The sequence below is a fragment of the Bos indicus x Bos taurus genome, chromosome 6 (genome assembly GCF_003369695.1).
Source record: "Bos indicus x Bos taurus breed Angus x Brahman F1 hybrid chromosome 6, Bos_hybrid_MaternalHap_v2.0, whole genome shotgun sequence".
NCBI lineage: Eukaryota > Metazoa > Chordata > Mammalia > Artiodactyla > Bovidae > Bos > Bos indicus x Bos taurus.
This window is the reverse complement of record NC_040081.1, coordinates 44,871,884-44,885,459: the sequence shown is the minus strand read 5'-3', so window position 1 is coordinate 44,885,459 and position 13,576 is coordinate 44,871,884. Positions and strand designations below refer to the sequence as shown.

Below are 13,576 nucleotides of genomic sequence, written 5' to 3'. Positions count from 1 at the left end.
CATATTTATGTATATCTGAGGAAAGTAAGGAAATTAATAATTTGTAGTTGAAGCCTTTTCCAGGAATGAACTTCCTTGGAAAACCTTTTGGCCACTGATAGATAATAAATCACCCTAGTCAGTCCTCTCTGTTGGTTTAAAATCTAGGTAGATGCTATAGAAGGTGATATGGTGTGATCTGAATTTCAGTTCTGCCATGTAGTAGCCTCTAACTTTCTTCTCCCTGTCTAAAAGTAGAGATAATGATCCCTCACGTACAAAGTTAAGAGTGGTTGAGATTATAACTGTAAAGTATCTAGTATGGTAAGTCATGCTATTCATGTCATTGTTCCATGAATTTAACTGGAATATTCACTCTTTGGAAGGGTTGTATGGAAATTCTTTTCTGAGTATGTTAGCTTGTTTTAAAATATTTTTCTTTGATATGCAAGAAAATCCTTACTATAATTTATTAAGTGCATTAAAGTGAAATGGTGCCATGAGACAATGAATAAAAAGTGCTATCTCCATGGAATAAGCCAGTTGCAAAAGATAAATGCCATATGATTCCACCTGTGTGAGGCACTTAAGAATACTCAAAATCATGATAGAAAGTGTAATGCCGGTTGCTAGGGTCGGGGAGAATGGAGAATTACAGTTTAATAGGTGTAGAGTGTCAGTTTTTAAGAGAAAAAGAGTTATGGAGATGAATGGTGTAATGGTTGTTTAACAGTGTTTGAGTATTTAATACCACTGAAGTATATACTTAAAAATTGGGTAAGATGGTAAATTTTATGCTTTATGTTTGTTAACACAATAAAAAAAAGTAACGTCTTCATGGTTATTTGTTTCTTGAGTGGTTTTGGGCTGGTGAACCAAGGCTCACTGGAATACTGTTTTCTCTTTCAGCTATGACACTTAGAACCCTAGATAAACACTGTAGCAGAGCTGTCACTCAGCTTGGCTCCATGCTTTTTACAAGACAGGTTTCTGGAGCCAGGTAAGTATGTTTAAAAGGGAATTGGTTTTATTTTGTGTTATAAAGTTAATGAAGTATGTTTCCTTACCAATAAGTCCCTCAAGTATATGGTGAGCTATACCTGAGGATTCATCATGGAGGAAAATAGTGATGAGGTAGAGAATCTGTGAGGCTGTTATGCATCCACCTGTAGTGTGTGAAATAGTCACAAAGGGATATGAATCTTGTTTAATAGATACACAAAAACAAAGTTCATTACTCTCTGTACAAATTTGTATTTATTTTCCTTTGTTAGATAATCTTCACATTATGGTGTTAGAAATAAGTTAGCTTCATTCTTAAGTTTAAGTGAAAATGTTTTTAAGGAAAAGTCCATTTCCTAAACTGAAAACAGCTATGCAGTTCTTGTCTTGCCTTTGAAAAATGTCTTTTTTGCTTTTATAGCTTAAGATGAATTTCATTTTTCATTTTATATTTGATGAGTCAGAGAAAGATGACTTGAAGTAGCTTGCTCTAAGTACTCTTCTTTACATGCTTCTACTAAAGAATTTCTCTCTGACTACCAGAGGTCAGAGATTTCACGTCAAAGAACAACTTCCTAAAAGGAAAAAATCTTAGATTACTTCCCCATTTTAACTTGATGAGCTCTATCTGTATGCAGCATAGTTTTGACACTTATAAAATGGTTTTCTTGGCCTTGCTTTTTAGTGTTGCCCCTATTTGTCTTTATGTTTAGGTTGATCTTAATTGGCTGCTTTTTAAAAAAAGTACCGTTAGAAATCTGCTTATATCAAGTATGCCAGTGAAATCAAGCTTTAAAAATGCATGTGCCATTGCTGAGTATTGCTAGTTGCTGACCATCAATCCACTGTAAGCAATTATGTGATTTCTTCTGGAGCCTTGCTCTAAAACCTTCCATGTATAATATGATCAGATAGGTATAATTTTAGTCTATTGATTACTTGAGGAGATACATGGCAGTTAATCAAAGTGGTTTGATTTACAAACTTAAATATTCCATTGAAGTGTGTATATGTGAAGTGTCAAATTTCCATATTTGGTACAAAAACAAATAATTTTCTTTCTACTTTTTGGAAGATGTGAAGGTGTTTTTGATTTCTAGAGCTTGTAGCTCTTTAATAGAAGATAAGTTAATGGTAAGCATCAGATAGTACCTTCCTGTGTGAAGTGCATTGTATCGTATAATTTTATTTTAAGGCTGACAGTCTATTTTCATAGGCTACGATCTATAGCTGTTTTTAAACTTTTTAGTAAGTGGGTGTAAGGCTTAGTAACACAGCTTTCTTTTGTTTATGAGTGATACTCTGTTAACATCACCAGATATATTAAATTGGTAAATCTTTTCCCTTTCAGGGTTGTTCCTCTTGGGTCTATGCAGACTGTGAGTGGCTACACTTTCAGAGGCTTTATGTCACATACAAATAATTACCCTTGTGCTTACCTCAATGCTGCGTCAGCCATTGGAATGAAGACACAGGATGTGGACTTGTTCATAAAGAGACTTGACAAGTGTTTAAAGACAGTCAGAAAGGAACAAAATAAAGAGAGTGACATATCTGGAGTTGACAATAATGACAAAACTGAAGATGTGGATATAGAAGAAATGGCTTTAAAACTAGATAATGTATGTCTTGACACATGCCAGGATTCTTCTTGATGACATGTGAAGGGTTTCTTTTTGATAATTTGAAAGAAGTGAGGAGGCTACAGTATAAGCTAACAGTTTAAAGACAAAACGTAAGATTTTTGAATTGAGAATTTCATGGAGAATATTTGGTCAAGGAATAGAATATGGTCTGAGCTAGCCATTGATGATTGTTACATTTGTTGTTTTTAGACTGCTTCAATCATTACCATCCTCAACAGGTCATAATATACAATTAACATTTTTCCAATTGTTAAACATTTGCCAATTAAGCATTATGATTCAGATAATTCTTACTAATATGTTGATAGTAAAATTACACATGACCTCTGATTCTCTCTGAAATGTGTAGACTGTGTTCCTCTGACCATTCTCTGTCATTCACAAATTACTTAGTTTCTGACCACACAGAATTTAGAAAGATCACTAATGCTACTATTTACTAGATGTTTGTCGATGTGTGTAAGTCATGGTATGCCTGTAAAATGGATATTTCCCAGGAAAGCAGAGTCAAGGTGTAAGCTTTAATTTTCACTCAATAGAAATGGATCTCAACTTCAGGATGATTTGCTTATATCTAAGAAACATTTGGGGATCTTTTTGATTGTCAAAACTAGCAGAATACTATTGATATCCAGTTAGTGGAGGCCAGGCATGCTGTTCAGCATCCTACAATGGGCAAGACAACTTCCCAAAATAAAGATTTATCTAGCCCCAAATCTCACTAGAGCTGTGGTTGAGAAACACTGCTCTAAATTCTCTCGTAGCTCAGTCAGTAAAGAATCTGCCTGCGATGCAGGAGACCCGGATTCGATTCCTGGATGGGAAAGATCCCTTGGAGAAGGAAATGGCAACCCACTCCAATATTCTTGCTTGGAGAATCCCATGGACAGAGGAGCCTGGCAGGCTATAGTCCATGGGGTTGCAAGAGTTGGACATGACTTAGCGACTAAACCACCACCAAAGTAAGAGAACTCCTAAATAAAGAGAAGTTTTCCATAGCAGCTTTACTTATTCACTAGTAACTTAATATAAAGTAGCTCCGTAAATGTTAATGAATTACACAGTATGCAGATTCTTAACTGATAACTGAGGTTACCTCTTCTGAGTATATAATTATAAACTGTTAATACGACATGTGTGCATTTTTCCATTTGGGAAAGTGAAAACTTTATTTCAGTGTTTTTGCCTCAAGCAGTCTTGGTTAGCTTGTTCAGGTGTTTTGTACAGCCATCATCAAGAGTGGTTAACATGGGGATTCGGAACATATTTTTGCTGGGGAGGTGAAAATGATGGAGTATGATGAACAGGTGTATTCCCTACCCATTGCCCATATGCTTCCTTCCTGAATCTGTAATCCTAGACTTACTGGCTATAACTGTTATTTTTGGTGTTAATTTTAAGACTGATAGCCTAAGGAATTAGTGAAGCTCCTGAATGCACCAAAGTTTCAAAACTGTGTTTCTTAAGACTTGCTCTGTGGAGCATTTATTCCTAAGAGATGCTCAAGGGTATGAAAGGTTCCATGAGCAAGTTGGGAACTTTGCAAACCTGCCTATTGGCATATTAAAGGCTCTAAGAATCCCTTCTATTTGAGTTTGAATATATCCTTGTCTAAAGATGGAACCTGTTTTTTTAATTAAATACTTACTGACGTCCCTTTGAATGTATTTTTGAAAACACTACAGTAGAGAATGCCACTTTTCTTTCTGGATTGTGTTTTTCTTCATTGGTTTGGTACTGTAAACTGTTAAACATGAGCTTAGATTGCTGCCACTCCCACTGGTAAGTTAGAATATTTTATTGCCAACTTTGGAAGTCCACTGTTGAGATAAGTACTTAATTACAACTATCGTAAAGGGTTGCTTTGAAATTTTTGTATGTCTGGGGTTCAGATACTTGAAGTGTCTGGGTTCTTTAAATATTTCTTTCAAAGGTAAATCCTGGATTAAAAAGTTGTATAATGTTTTTAACGTGAATTTGGGACTGAATCGAAGAACTGATTAAGATGAAGAGTTGCTATAGACCCTCTCCAGTCTGTGAAAGGAAATGAAGTGATGCTGTGGATGTAGATGCTGGTGATGCAGTATACTGTCCACATAAGCCCAGATCGCTTTATAGAACGAGTGATCTATTTTATGTGATCATCATTTAACTTAAGGAAGGCCAGAGTCCAGAGACCCGCAAATGTTTTCTCATCTGTGGTGTATCAGCAGTTCTGGGCTACAGCTGCTGAATAGATAATTCTAATTGAAGATAAATTACACGAACCCACATGTGAATGATAGATATGTTATAACATTTCATTCCTGGTGCATAAAATCAGCTGCAGCTTTTACTATTAGCCCTTTCTTTTCAGAGGTTTTAGAATTCCAACTCTATTCCTGCTGGTTTCAATTTGACCTTGAGGTTGTAGAAGTCAAGAATTTTTGAAGGGATATTATAGGTTCTGCACATTTAGGCTTTCCTTTGTCCCCACTCCAGTGTCCTTTGACTTGCTATCTCTCCTTTCCGTGTACATACAAGTTATTTATTTTAATCTCCTAGTAATGATTGGTAAGCCTCATAATTGGCTTTAGTTATCGTCTCACTGGGGCAAAGGGCCAACCGATGATATCTTTTCCAATCAGTGGCTAAGATGACTTCCTCTATCTTTGTGCTCCAACTGCCCTTATTAAGACTATCAGGTAGAATTTTGGAGTTTGGTTTTTAAAGTCATTTGGCTGTGTGGTAGTCTGCCCAGAAAAGAAAATTGAATAACATGAAATATTCTTTAGGTCACTACACCCAATGTGTTACTTATTATACACAGAGCAGGAAAGGGTATTTTCAATCCAGTTCTCAATTTGGCTCTTAAGTTCTCTGCTGACAAATTCTCCCTCTTTCAGGGAATGATATGTGATACTAGCCTTAGGAACTCTGTGTTCAACTATAAATCTTTTTATTTAGCTTTTTGCAATAGTTGATGAGTTGATCAAATGTGAATTATTGAAAACAGTTATGTTCAGTCAATGGGCACTTGATATACAGAATGATAACTTTAAATTGAGTTTTTTTTCCTGATATTTTGCCCTAGCACATACCTCTATTGTGGTTCTGTTTCTTTAACCACTATAGTAAGTACTGTCATGAGGTCTAAGCTATAGGGCATGCTTTTGGTTTTAGACTAGACAGCCATGGTAGGTCTTAGTAAAATTAAACAGAGATAATTTGTTCAACCAGTGATGTTACTTTAATATTGAATTAGTAGCTCATCCTAAGTTATATTCTTGTCTTCTTTCGTAGAGGAAAAATCCAACAACTGACAGGTATGGCAAACCCTGGTGAATCTCATTCAGGGAAACTTTTATGAATACATACACATTTGGTGCATATAAAACTTGGGTTTTCTTTTCCCACTGTCTGAAATGTACTCATTTCTGCCAAGCCCTTAAATGGTTTTGTGTTTGCATTCATGAGGCCAGTCCCGTTTTTAAACTAAGTTTGTGTACGTAGAAGTTGAATTATTTCAGAGGTTTGATACCCTCTGAATAATTTGATAAAACAACTGAATATGCTGTGAACATCTTTTTTAAGTTCCTGTAAATAGTCTTTTCTTGTCTGTCATATCGTGTTGATTATTGGTCTCTTACGGCCGCTCAGCATACAGGCCTAAGACTTCCCCACTGTGTTCCTTCGTGCCTGCCTTTCTACTTTCATGCTCTTCTTGGTCATTATGGTGTGTACACGTGTAAGACGATGAGTTCAAGGCTAATGACTATATCTTTATAATTTTCCACCTAATATTTTAATAAGTTCAATCTAAGGCCTTAAGCAAAATCTGAAACTATTTATATGGTCTTGTTTTTATCAAGTGATATTGGTGTCAACTTGAACATTTAGAGAACTGTGAAGAAAGACTATGTTTAAATGTATAGTTGTGAGGGATTTTAGCTATTAGAATTGAAGCTGGTGTCAGCCTGCTAACTTATGTGTTTTACTAAAAGAGAAAGATATTTCCAAAAATATTTTTGCTGTAGACTATTTAAAAATAAGACTGAATTGTATAATTTATTATGCAATAAATTTTTAATAAATCATGGCAGTGTGTTACATTATTTTACCTAATCATTGCTACAGATAAAATCTGAAAGTGCAGATAACTAACATTAAATTACTTGCACATATTTTCATTTAATCATCAGTATTAACTTGCCCAGAAATCAGCAAGGAAAGTCATACTTTGTAATGAGACTCATGAGTCATGGGGGTGGAGGCTAGATTATTTTTTTTTAAAAAGGGGAAGGAGAAGAGAATCTTCCAGCACCCATTTTGCAAAGCTCTGTTGACTGTAGACGGTTGGAGGCTTAAAAGTATTTAAAAAGAAACATGTTAATTAAATATAAAATGGTCGTACTTCCTTCTTCAGCAGACTTTGTTTTTAAATTGTACTGTTTGATTTTTGCAGGTTCTCATTTGATTTTTAATTAAATCTTTGCACTGGTACTTATTAACCCATGTGAATTCACATTTAACCTCTCTGAATCTCAGTCTCATCGTATGTTAAGTGGGTACAATCCTTTAGGATTGAGGATTTAAGTGAGATACAAAGTGATTAACTCAATACTTGAAACATAGCACTTGCTGTTAATAACTACTATGATGGTCTGCATAAAGCTATAATGTACCAATTTTTACTAGATTTAAATTAAATTTTAAAAATTAAATGAAAATCTATTTCTTAGCTTATTAGGTAGATTTTTTTTTTTCAGCCACACCATGTGGCTTACAGGATCTTAGTTCCCTAATCAGAGGAACCTTGGCCATGGCGGTGAAAACACCAAGTCCTAAACATAGGAACCCACCAGGGAATTCCCAGTAGAATTATTTCTGAGAGAGAATCATCAATAAAATTTTGTTCATTTCCAGTGGAAATTACAAAGTATTAGTTGATTTTTGATGACGATCTTTTTTCTTTTTCCAGAATTTTTCTATTTAGATTTTTGTGAATTTCTGTTTTGTGTTTATATCTGAGAGTTTTTTTTAAAGAAACATTTAAATATGCATTAATAATTTTGTGTACCTGAAATTCTAGATCACAACCCAACAAAAATGTACAGAGAAAGTTCAATTACTGTGATGCCCACATCCATTGTATTATCTGACCAAAGTTTTTGGTATAGTCAGCAGACCTACCGGCACAGTGGTTTGCTATATTTAGCCCTATTCTTATATAACTTTATAGTAGAATGATCAAATATGGGTCTCAAGCAGACCTCTTTCTTGAACTCCACACCTTTGAATTCTCCTCTTTCCCTTTTTTTCCCACATCCTACATCTAATTCATCAAGAAACTTTGTTGGATCTACCTTAAAAAGTTATCTAGGATCAAACTGCTTCTTACCTCCTCCTCTTTTATCCACTAGGTCTCACCTATCAGTGTTTTTATCTGAATTATTTCAGTACTTCCCTCCCACCCCTAAAAGTCTCCCTGTTTTCTCACCATGCCCCGTTACAATCTTATTCTCAATACAACAGCCAGAGTGATCCTTTTAAGGCGTGTAGTCACTTGCCTGCTCAAACTCTTGTAGTGACTCCTTATATCACTCAGTGTAAGGCATAGTCCTTGTTGTGCCCCCAAAGGCCCGACAGCATCTGGCCATCCTACTCCCACCCCCTTTATCTCTCTGACTTCCTTTGTCTCTCTTTTTTTTCTACTCTTCACCCTTGCCCCTTCCAGCCAAACTGGCTATCTTGCTATTCTTCAAACACTAGGCACACTTTGCCTCAGAGCCTTGGTTCCAGCTACTTCCTCTGCCTGGAAACAGCTCAACCCAGAGGCTTGGCTAACTCACCTTTTTCATGTTTTTAATTAAACTTTCCCTTCCTGATGAGGTCTACCTAGACTACTACTCTTAATACTGGTGGCTATCTCCCCCACTTTAACATTGCTTAAAATTTTTCTTAAAGTTGAAAGTGGAGCCTCAGTTTTTTTGTGCTTAAAAGTGGGCTTCTTGTTAAAATGCACATATGAATTCAGTACATCTGGGGTGAGGCTGGCATTTCTAGCAAAGCGACAGGCGATAACAGATACTGGCCTGTGATACTGGCCCGTGATACTGGCCCAGGGACCACACTGAAGAGCAAAGATACAACGTATTATGTAATTTAACTATTACATTCAATTGTTTCTCTCTATCCTTCTGGCTAGAACATAAGCTACTTCAGGGCAGGATCTTTGTCCCCTCACATATACCCAAGTACCTAAATGGCACCTGGCACATGAGACATGTATTTCTTGTATGAATGATTCAGTAGGCATTATTAATTATATTTTAACTGTGTATGAAATCTTATCATGTCTGACTGAGTCTATTCAGTGGTTTTCTATTGCTTCTAGGACAGAGCTCCAAAAATCCTATTTGGTTATGGCAGATCCAAAGAGGTCCTGCTCCAGTCTCCCCATCAAGAAAAGACTTTGTTACCTGGCTACAGCAATGTGCTTTGCTGACAACCTCCCTGATATTCACTCCTTTTTATTTTTCCTGGCCTCTCCTTGAGGCGTGTGCTATCTTAGTTCCCTGACCAGGGATTGAACCCATGCCCTCTGCATTGTTTGCTCCTTCAACGTTAGCTCAAACCTCAGTTGTTAGCTCTTTAGTAATTTAAAGTACTAATTACTGTTTTAAACATGGGGCAAGACAGTGGTTTAGCATACCTCTGACAAGTGGTCCATACACTGTGAGAAGAGTAAATCATCCCCTGAACCTTTAGGAAGAGTTCTGTTGTGACCAAAGTACTATAGTGACCAAGGTACTGTGGTGACCATGACATAATTGAGAGACCAGACTTCTACGTGTCTGAGTGACATTGCACAAGTTACTTTTGACTCGTCTGTAAAATTGGGGTAATGATATCTAAGAAAGTTGAAATAAAGATCAAATGTAATCATGCGTGTGAAGTACCTAGCAAGGAGTCTGACAAACAGCAAGTGCATTGATAGTAGCTATTATTACATGGCAGTTAACAACAACAGAGAGATTTCAACAAAGTAGCACCAGAGACAATCTTTTAAAATGTAGCTGTGTTAGACATAGAAAGCAAACCTAACAGTTATCAAAGGGGAAAGGGATGGAGATAAATTAGGAGTTTGGGATTAACATGAATACACTACTATAGGAACAAACAGGACCTACTGTATGGCACAGGAAACTATACTCAATATTTTGAGTATAGTAAAAATAATCTTTAAAAAATATATATATACACACATATCTGAATCACTGAAACTAACACAACATTGTAAATCAACTATACTTCAATTTTAAAAAATGCAGCCAGGTTTAGAGGCCTGATCTTGATTAAATCCTATTAGATCAGATGAAAAAATGAACAGTAAGATGAACTGTATTCAAAGCTCTTGTTCAAGTGGCCATTTTCCTCAAGGCCCCCTCCTTCCCTCCTCTCTCCTTTGCTCCCACCTTATTTGCTACTGTTGTATTTATTTATTTGTCTTAAGTCTTTTTTTGAATCCTGTTAAAATGTATTAATAGCTACATCAGGAAATAGATAACTGCTATTTACCCTTAGCAGCAACATCTTAGTTTGGATAAGTTTATCAGATGTTTCCCTGAGAGTGGTTTATTAAAAAACGTTTTTATTATGGAAATTTTCAAACATATTGGAGAGAACCATATAATGAGGGCCACCTTTGACACTTACCAAGCCCTATTTTGTTTTACCTGCACCACCCTCTCACTTTAAAGCAAATATGCATTTTAACGTGTAGCTCACATTTCAATATGAATCTCCTACCTGAAGAATCTCCTTTCTCTTAGGAGGAGAAGGGGGCAACAGAGGGTGAGATGGTTGGATGGTATCATTGACTCAATGGACATGAGTTTAAGCAAACTCCAGGAGATAGTGAAGGACAGGGAAGCCTGGTGTGCTGCAGTCCATGGGGTTAGTAAAGAGTCGGACAAGACTGAGTAACTGAACAACAACTAAAGGACTCATTTTTTAAAAAGTCACAATACTGTTTTCAACCCCAATTATCTTGATATCATCAAATATGCTATCATTGTTCACTTCTCTAATTAATTTCCTTTTTTACATTTGAGTCATGATCCAAATAAGATCCCCTAAGGGTAGATTTTAGTGGAAAAGGGAGAAGAGGTGAGAAACAGATGGCTTGAGTAACCAGAGAAAATTGGACAAGTGCAGAGAAAAGAGATTCACAAGGCTTGAGATGGTATTTTCTAACAACTTTCCCATGGATTAGTAATACTGGATTTATGAAGGATGTTCATATTCCAAATGGGCTCCTAAATATCTTCCAGGATGCTGGAGAAATTCACATTTCACCTGTTCCAAGTTTTCACTGGTTATCATAAGAAATGGACTTCAGTCCATAGTATGTATAACAATCCAATTTCAATGCCAACTTCCTTAACATAAGGCTGTGAATTAGAACCTCAAATTAGATTAGGTCTATAAGGCAATGGGGGTAATTGTTTCAGATACATAGCTGCTGCTGCTGCTAAGTCACTTCAGTCGTGTCCGACTCTGTGTGACCCCATAGACGGCAGCCCACCAGGCTCCCCCGTCCCTGGGATTCTCCAGGCAAGAACACTGGAGTGGGTTGCCATTTCCTTCTCCAATGCATGAAAGTGAAAAGTGAAAGTAAAGTTGCTCAGTCGTATCCGACTCTTAGCGACCCCATGGACCGCAGCCCACCGGAGTCCTCCGTCCATGGGATTTTCCAGGCAAGAGTACTGGAGTGGGGTGCCATTGCCTTCTCCGTCAGATACATAGAGGGAACCCTTATTCTAGATAAATGCATTGAAGGCTAATTGAACCATTGTTTGGGGTTCCAGCCAGCCAGGTTTAATGAGCAGTGGAAGGATGCCATCTCAAAACCAGTTTTCAGAGAAGGAATGCAGACAGGGACCCCCTCCGGGATAAATCAGAAGAGCTGAGTATGATGCTCAGTGGGAAGAATGCCTGATGGATCTCACGGACCACTTTAGAGAGACGGAAACTTTTAGAAAGCACTTGGAGCTTTTGACCAGATAGAAAGCTGAGAGAGTGATTTTCCACACTCTCGCCTCCAAAAGATTTGCTCACAGGCAGTAAATTGGTCTTATACACCATAAAGGCAGAAAGTACTTTCAATTAGAAAGCTGCCAAAAAAACCAAAATCCAAAAACCCAACAGAACAAAACAAAACAAAAGCAAAACCTCTCCTTGGAGAAGTTAACCTGGAAATAAAACACCCCCTTTAAGTCTTTCCCCAGTAAGAAAACAGGTTCTGAGCAGGACTGACTGCCCAAAGTCGCACAGCTAATTAGGGTCAGGACTGAGGCAGGAGCCCCCAGCTATGACAGGGCATGGACAGGTCTGAAGGAGATAAAGAAAACCCTTTATAAGATAAAGAGTTGATCCAGAAAACATTTTGACAGCTTTTGGGTAAACTTCCTTTAGTCCCCCTGTAAAATGCATCAGTTTCTTTTTGTGCCTTCAATTCCCCATGCCCACTCTCACCATATTCACTTTATACCCTATTTGCCATCACCTGGTGACTCAAACCTTCTGGGCTGAGGGTGGAGGCAGATGGGAGATAGAAGCCTTTTTGTTTTGCACAGTGACCCCTGCTAACTTTTCTTGAAAGCCAGTAAAAATACTCATTAGTTTTAATCTACTAATTATAAGCAAATGGGCCTTTTAACATTAGGAAATTCAGTATTTTTGTTTGCATTTATGATCATTGTCTATTTTCCATTTATTCCCATCTATTTGCAATAAATGCATTTTGGGGCCAACTTGGTTTATGCTGTTTCCCAGGAAAAAAAAAAAAAGGAAAAAAGCAAACCCACAACCAACCAAACTGCTTATATAGCCGTCCCCATGGAGCCCAGTGCTTCCTAGGCATGAAATTGACTGACACACACAAAGGCAGCAGGTGCGGGGCCACATGCCACTTGCCGCTTTTTTTTTAGTGTGTGTTTATAATCAGTAAATGGCTGTGGATGTTTAAATGGTTGCCTAATACTGATAGAGTGCGGATGCCATTATAACTTGAACTTGTATTGCCACGCAGATGGTGGAAATAAACATCCAATTCCGCACACAGTTTTGTTTGCCTCTTACTTTTAAAAGATCGACTGAGCATCATGCATCCACGGTGCCAGCAGGGACTCTTGGATGGGTAGGGGTATAGGCGAGCAGGGCTGCTGTCAGATTCCAGATCAGCTTTTGTGTTGAGAGCCCCCAGGACAACAGATTCCTGGTGAGTGGGGGTACATTGCAGCAGTGGGCCCCGCCCTGGAATTATCAGGCTCCAAATATCCCTTCCCATTCAAGACATGCCTCACACCCTTGCCCTTCTCTATCACAAAGCAATTCCATACCTCTGGAACTCTCACTGTACCTTCCTTTCCTCCTTTCTCTCTCTTAGACACCTTGAAAAGTGGGTGTTCAGTACAGTGGTGATGGCACCAGCTTCAATTTCACCCTCCTGGCATTCTCTGCTGGTCCTTCAGATTGCCTCTTTCCTGGGGGTCATCAGTCTACTTACTGCATGTTCCTTTCTCTGCATGTTGGAGAACCTTAGTAAATGTCCGTTGGTCCAATGATCAAATAACTTGTTCACACTATAGAAATAACCAAGAAGGTTTAATGGTGGTCTATTCCAGAAATAAATATTTAAACAAATGTTGAGTTTGGAATAAAGATAGAAATGAATCTCTGAGATCTTTTGCAAATCAGGAGCAGAAAGAATTGGGTGTATGTGGAGAGCAGGGAAGATTTTGGAGTGCCTTGAGATTCCCTGGGGGGATAACCCACTCCTTGGGTAGTGGCTGAATCTGGGAAGACCAGGTAGCCCAGTTTTCTGGGGCAAAAGCACTGGCCCCAGATAGAAATGCTTGATGGATGATTCTTCTCTGCAGGGCCAAAGGAACTGCCTGACAGCA

At 37.8% G+C, this 13,576-nt stretch overlaps 1 protein-coding gene across 3 annotated transcripts in view; it reads left to right on the top strand.

The window, feature by feature from the left end:
- The window catches only part of SEPSECS (Sep (O-phosphoserine) tRNA:Sec (selenocysteine) tRNA synthase), a 38,777-nt gene extending 32,353 nt beyond the window's left edge, over nt 1–6,424 (top strand). For all 3 annotated transcript variants that reach the window (XM_027544196.1, XM_027544195.1, XM_027544198.1), the window contains exons 10-11: nt 889–979; nt 2,333–6,424. In XM_027544196.1, the coding sequence (XP_027399997.1) occupies nt 889–979; nt 2,333–2,636 (395 nt within the window). In that variant the 3' untranslated portion in view covers nt 2,637–6,424. The remainder of the gene's footprint in view (nt 1–888; nt 980–2,332) is intronic.
- The last annotated feature ends 7,152 nt before the right edge of the window (nt 6,425–13,576 follow it).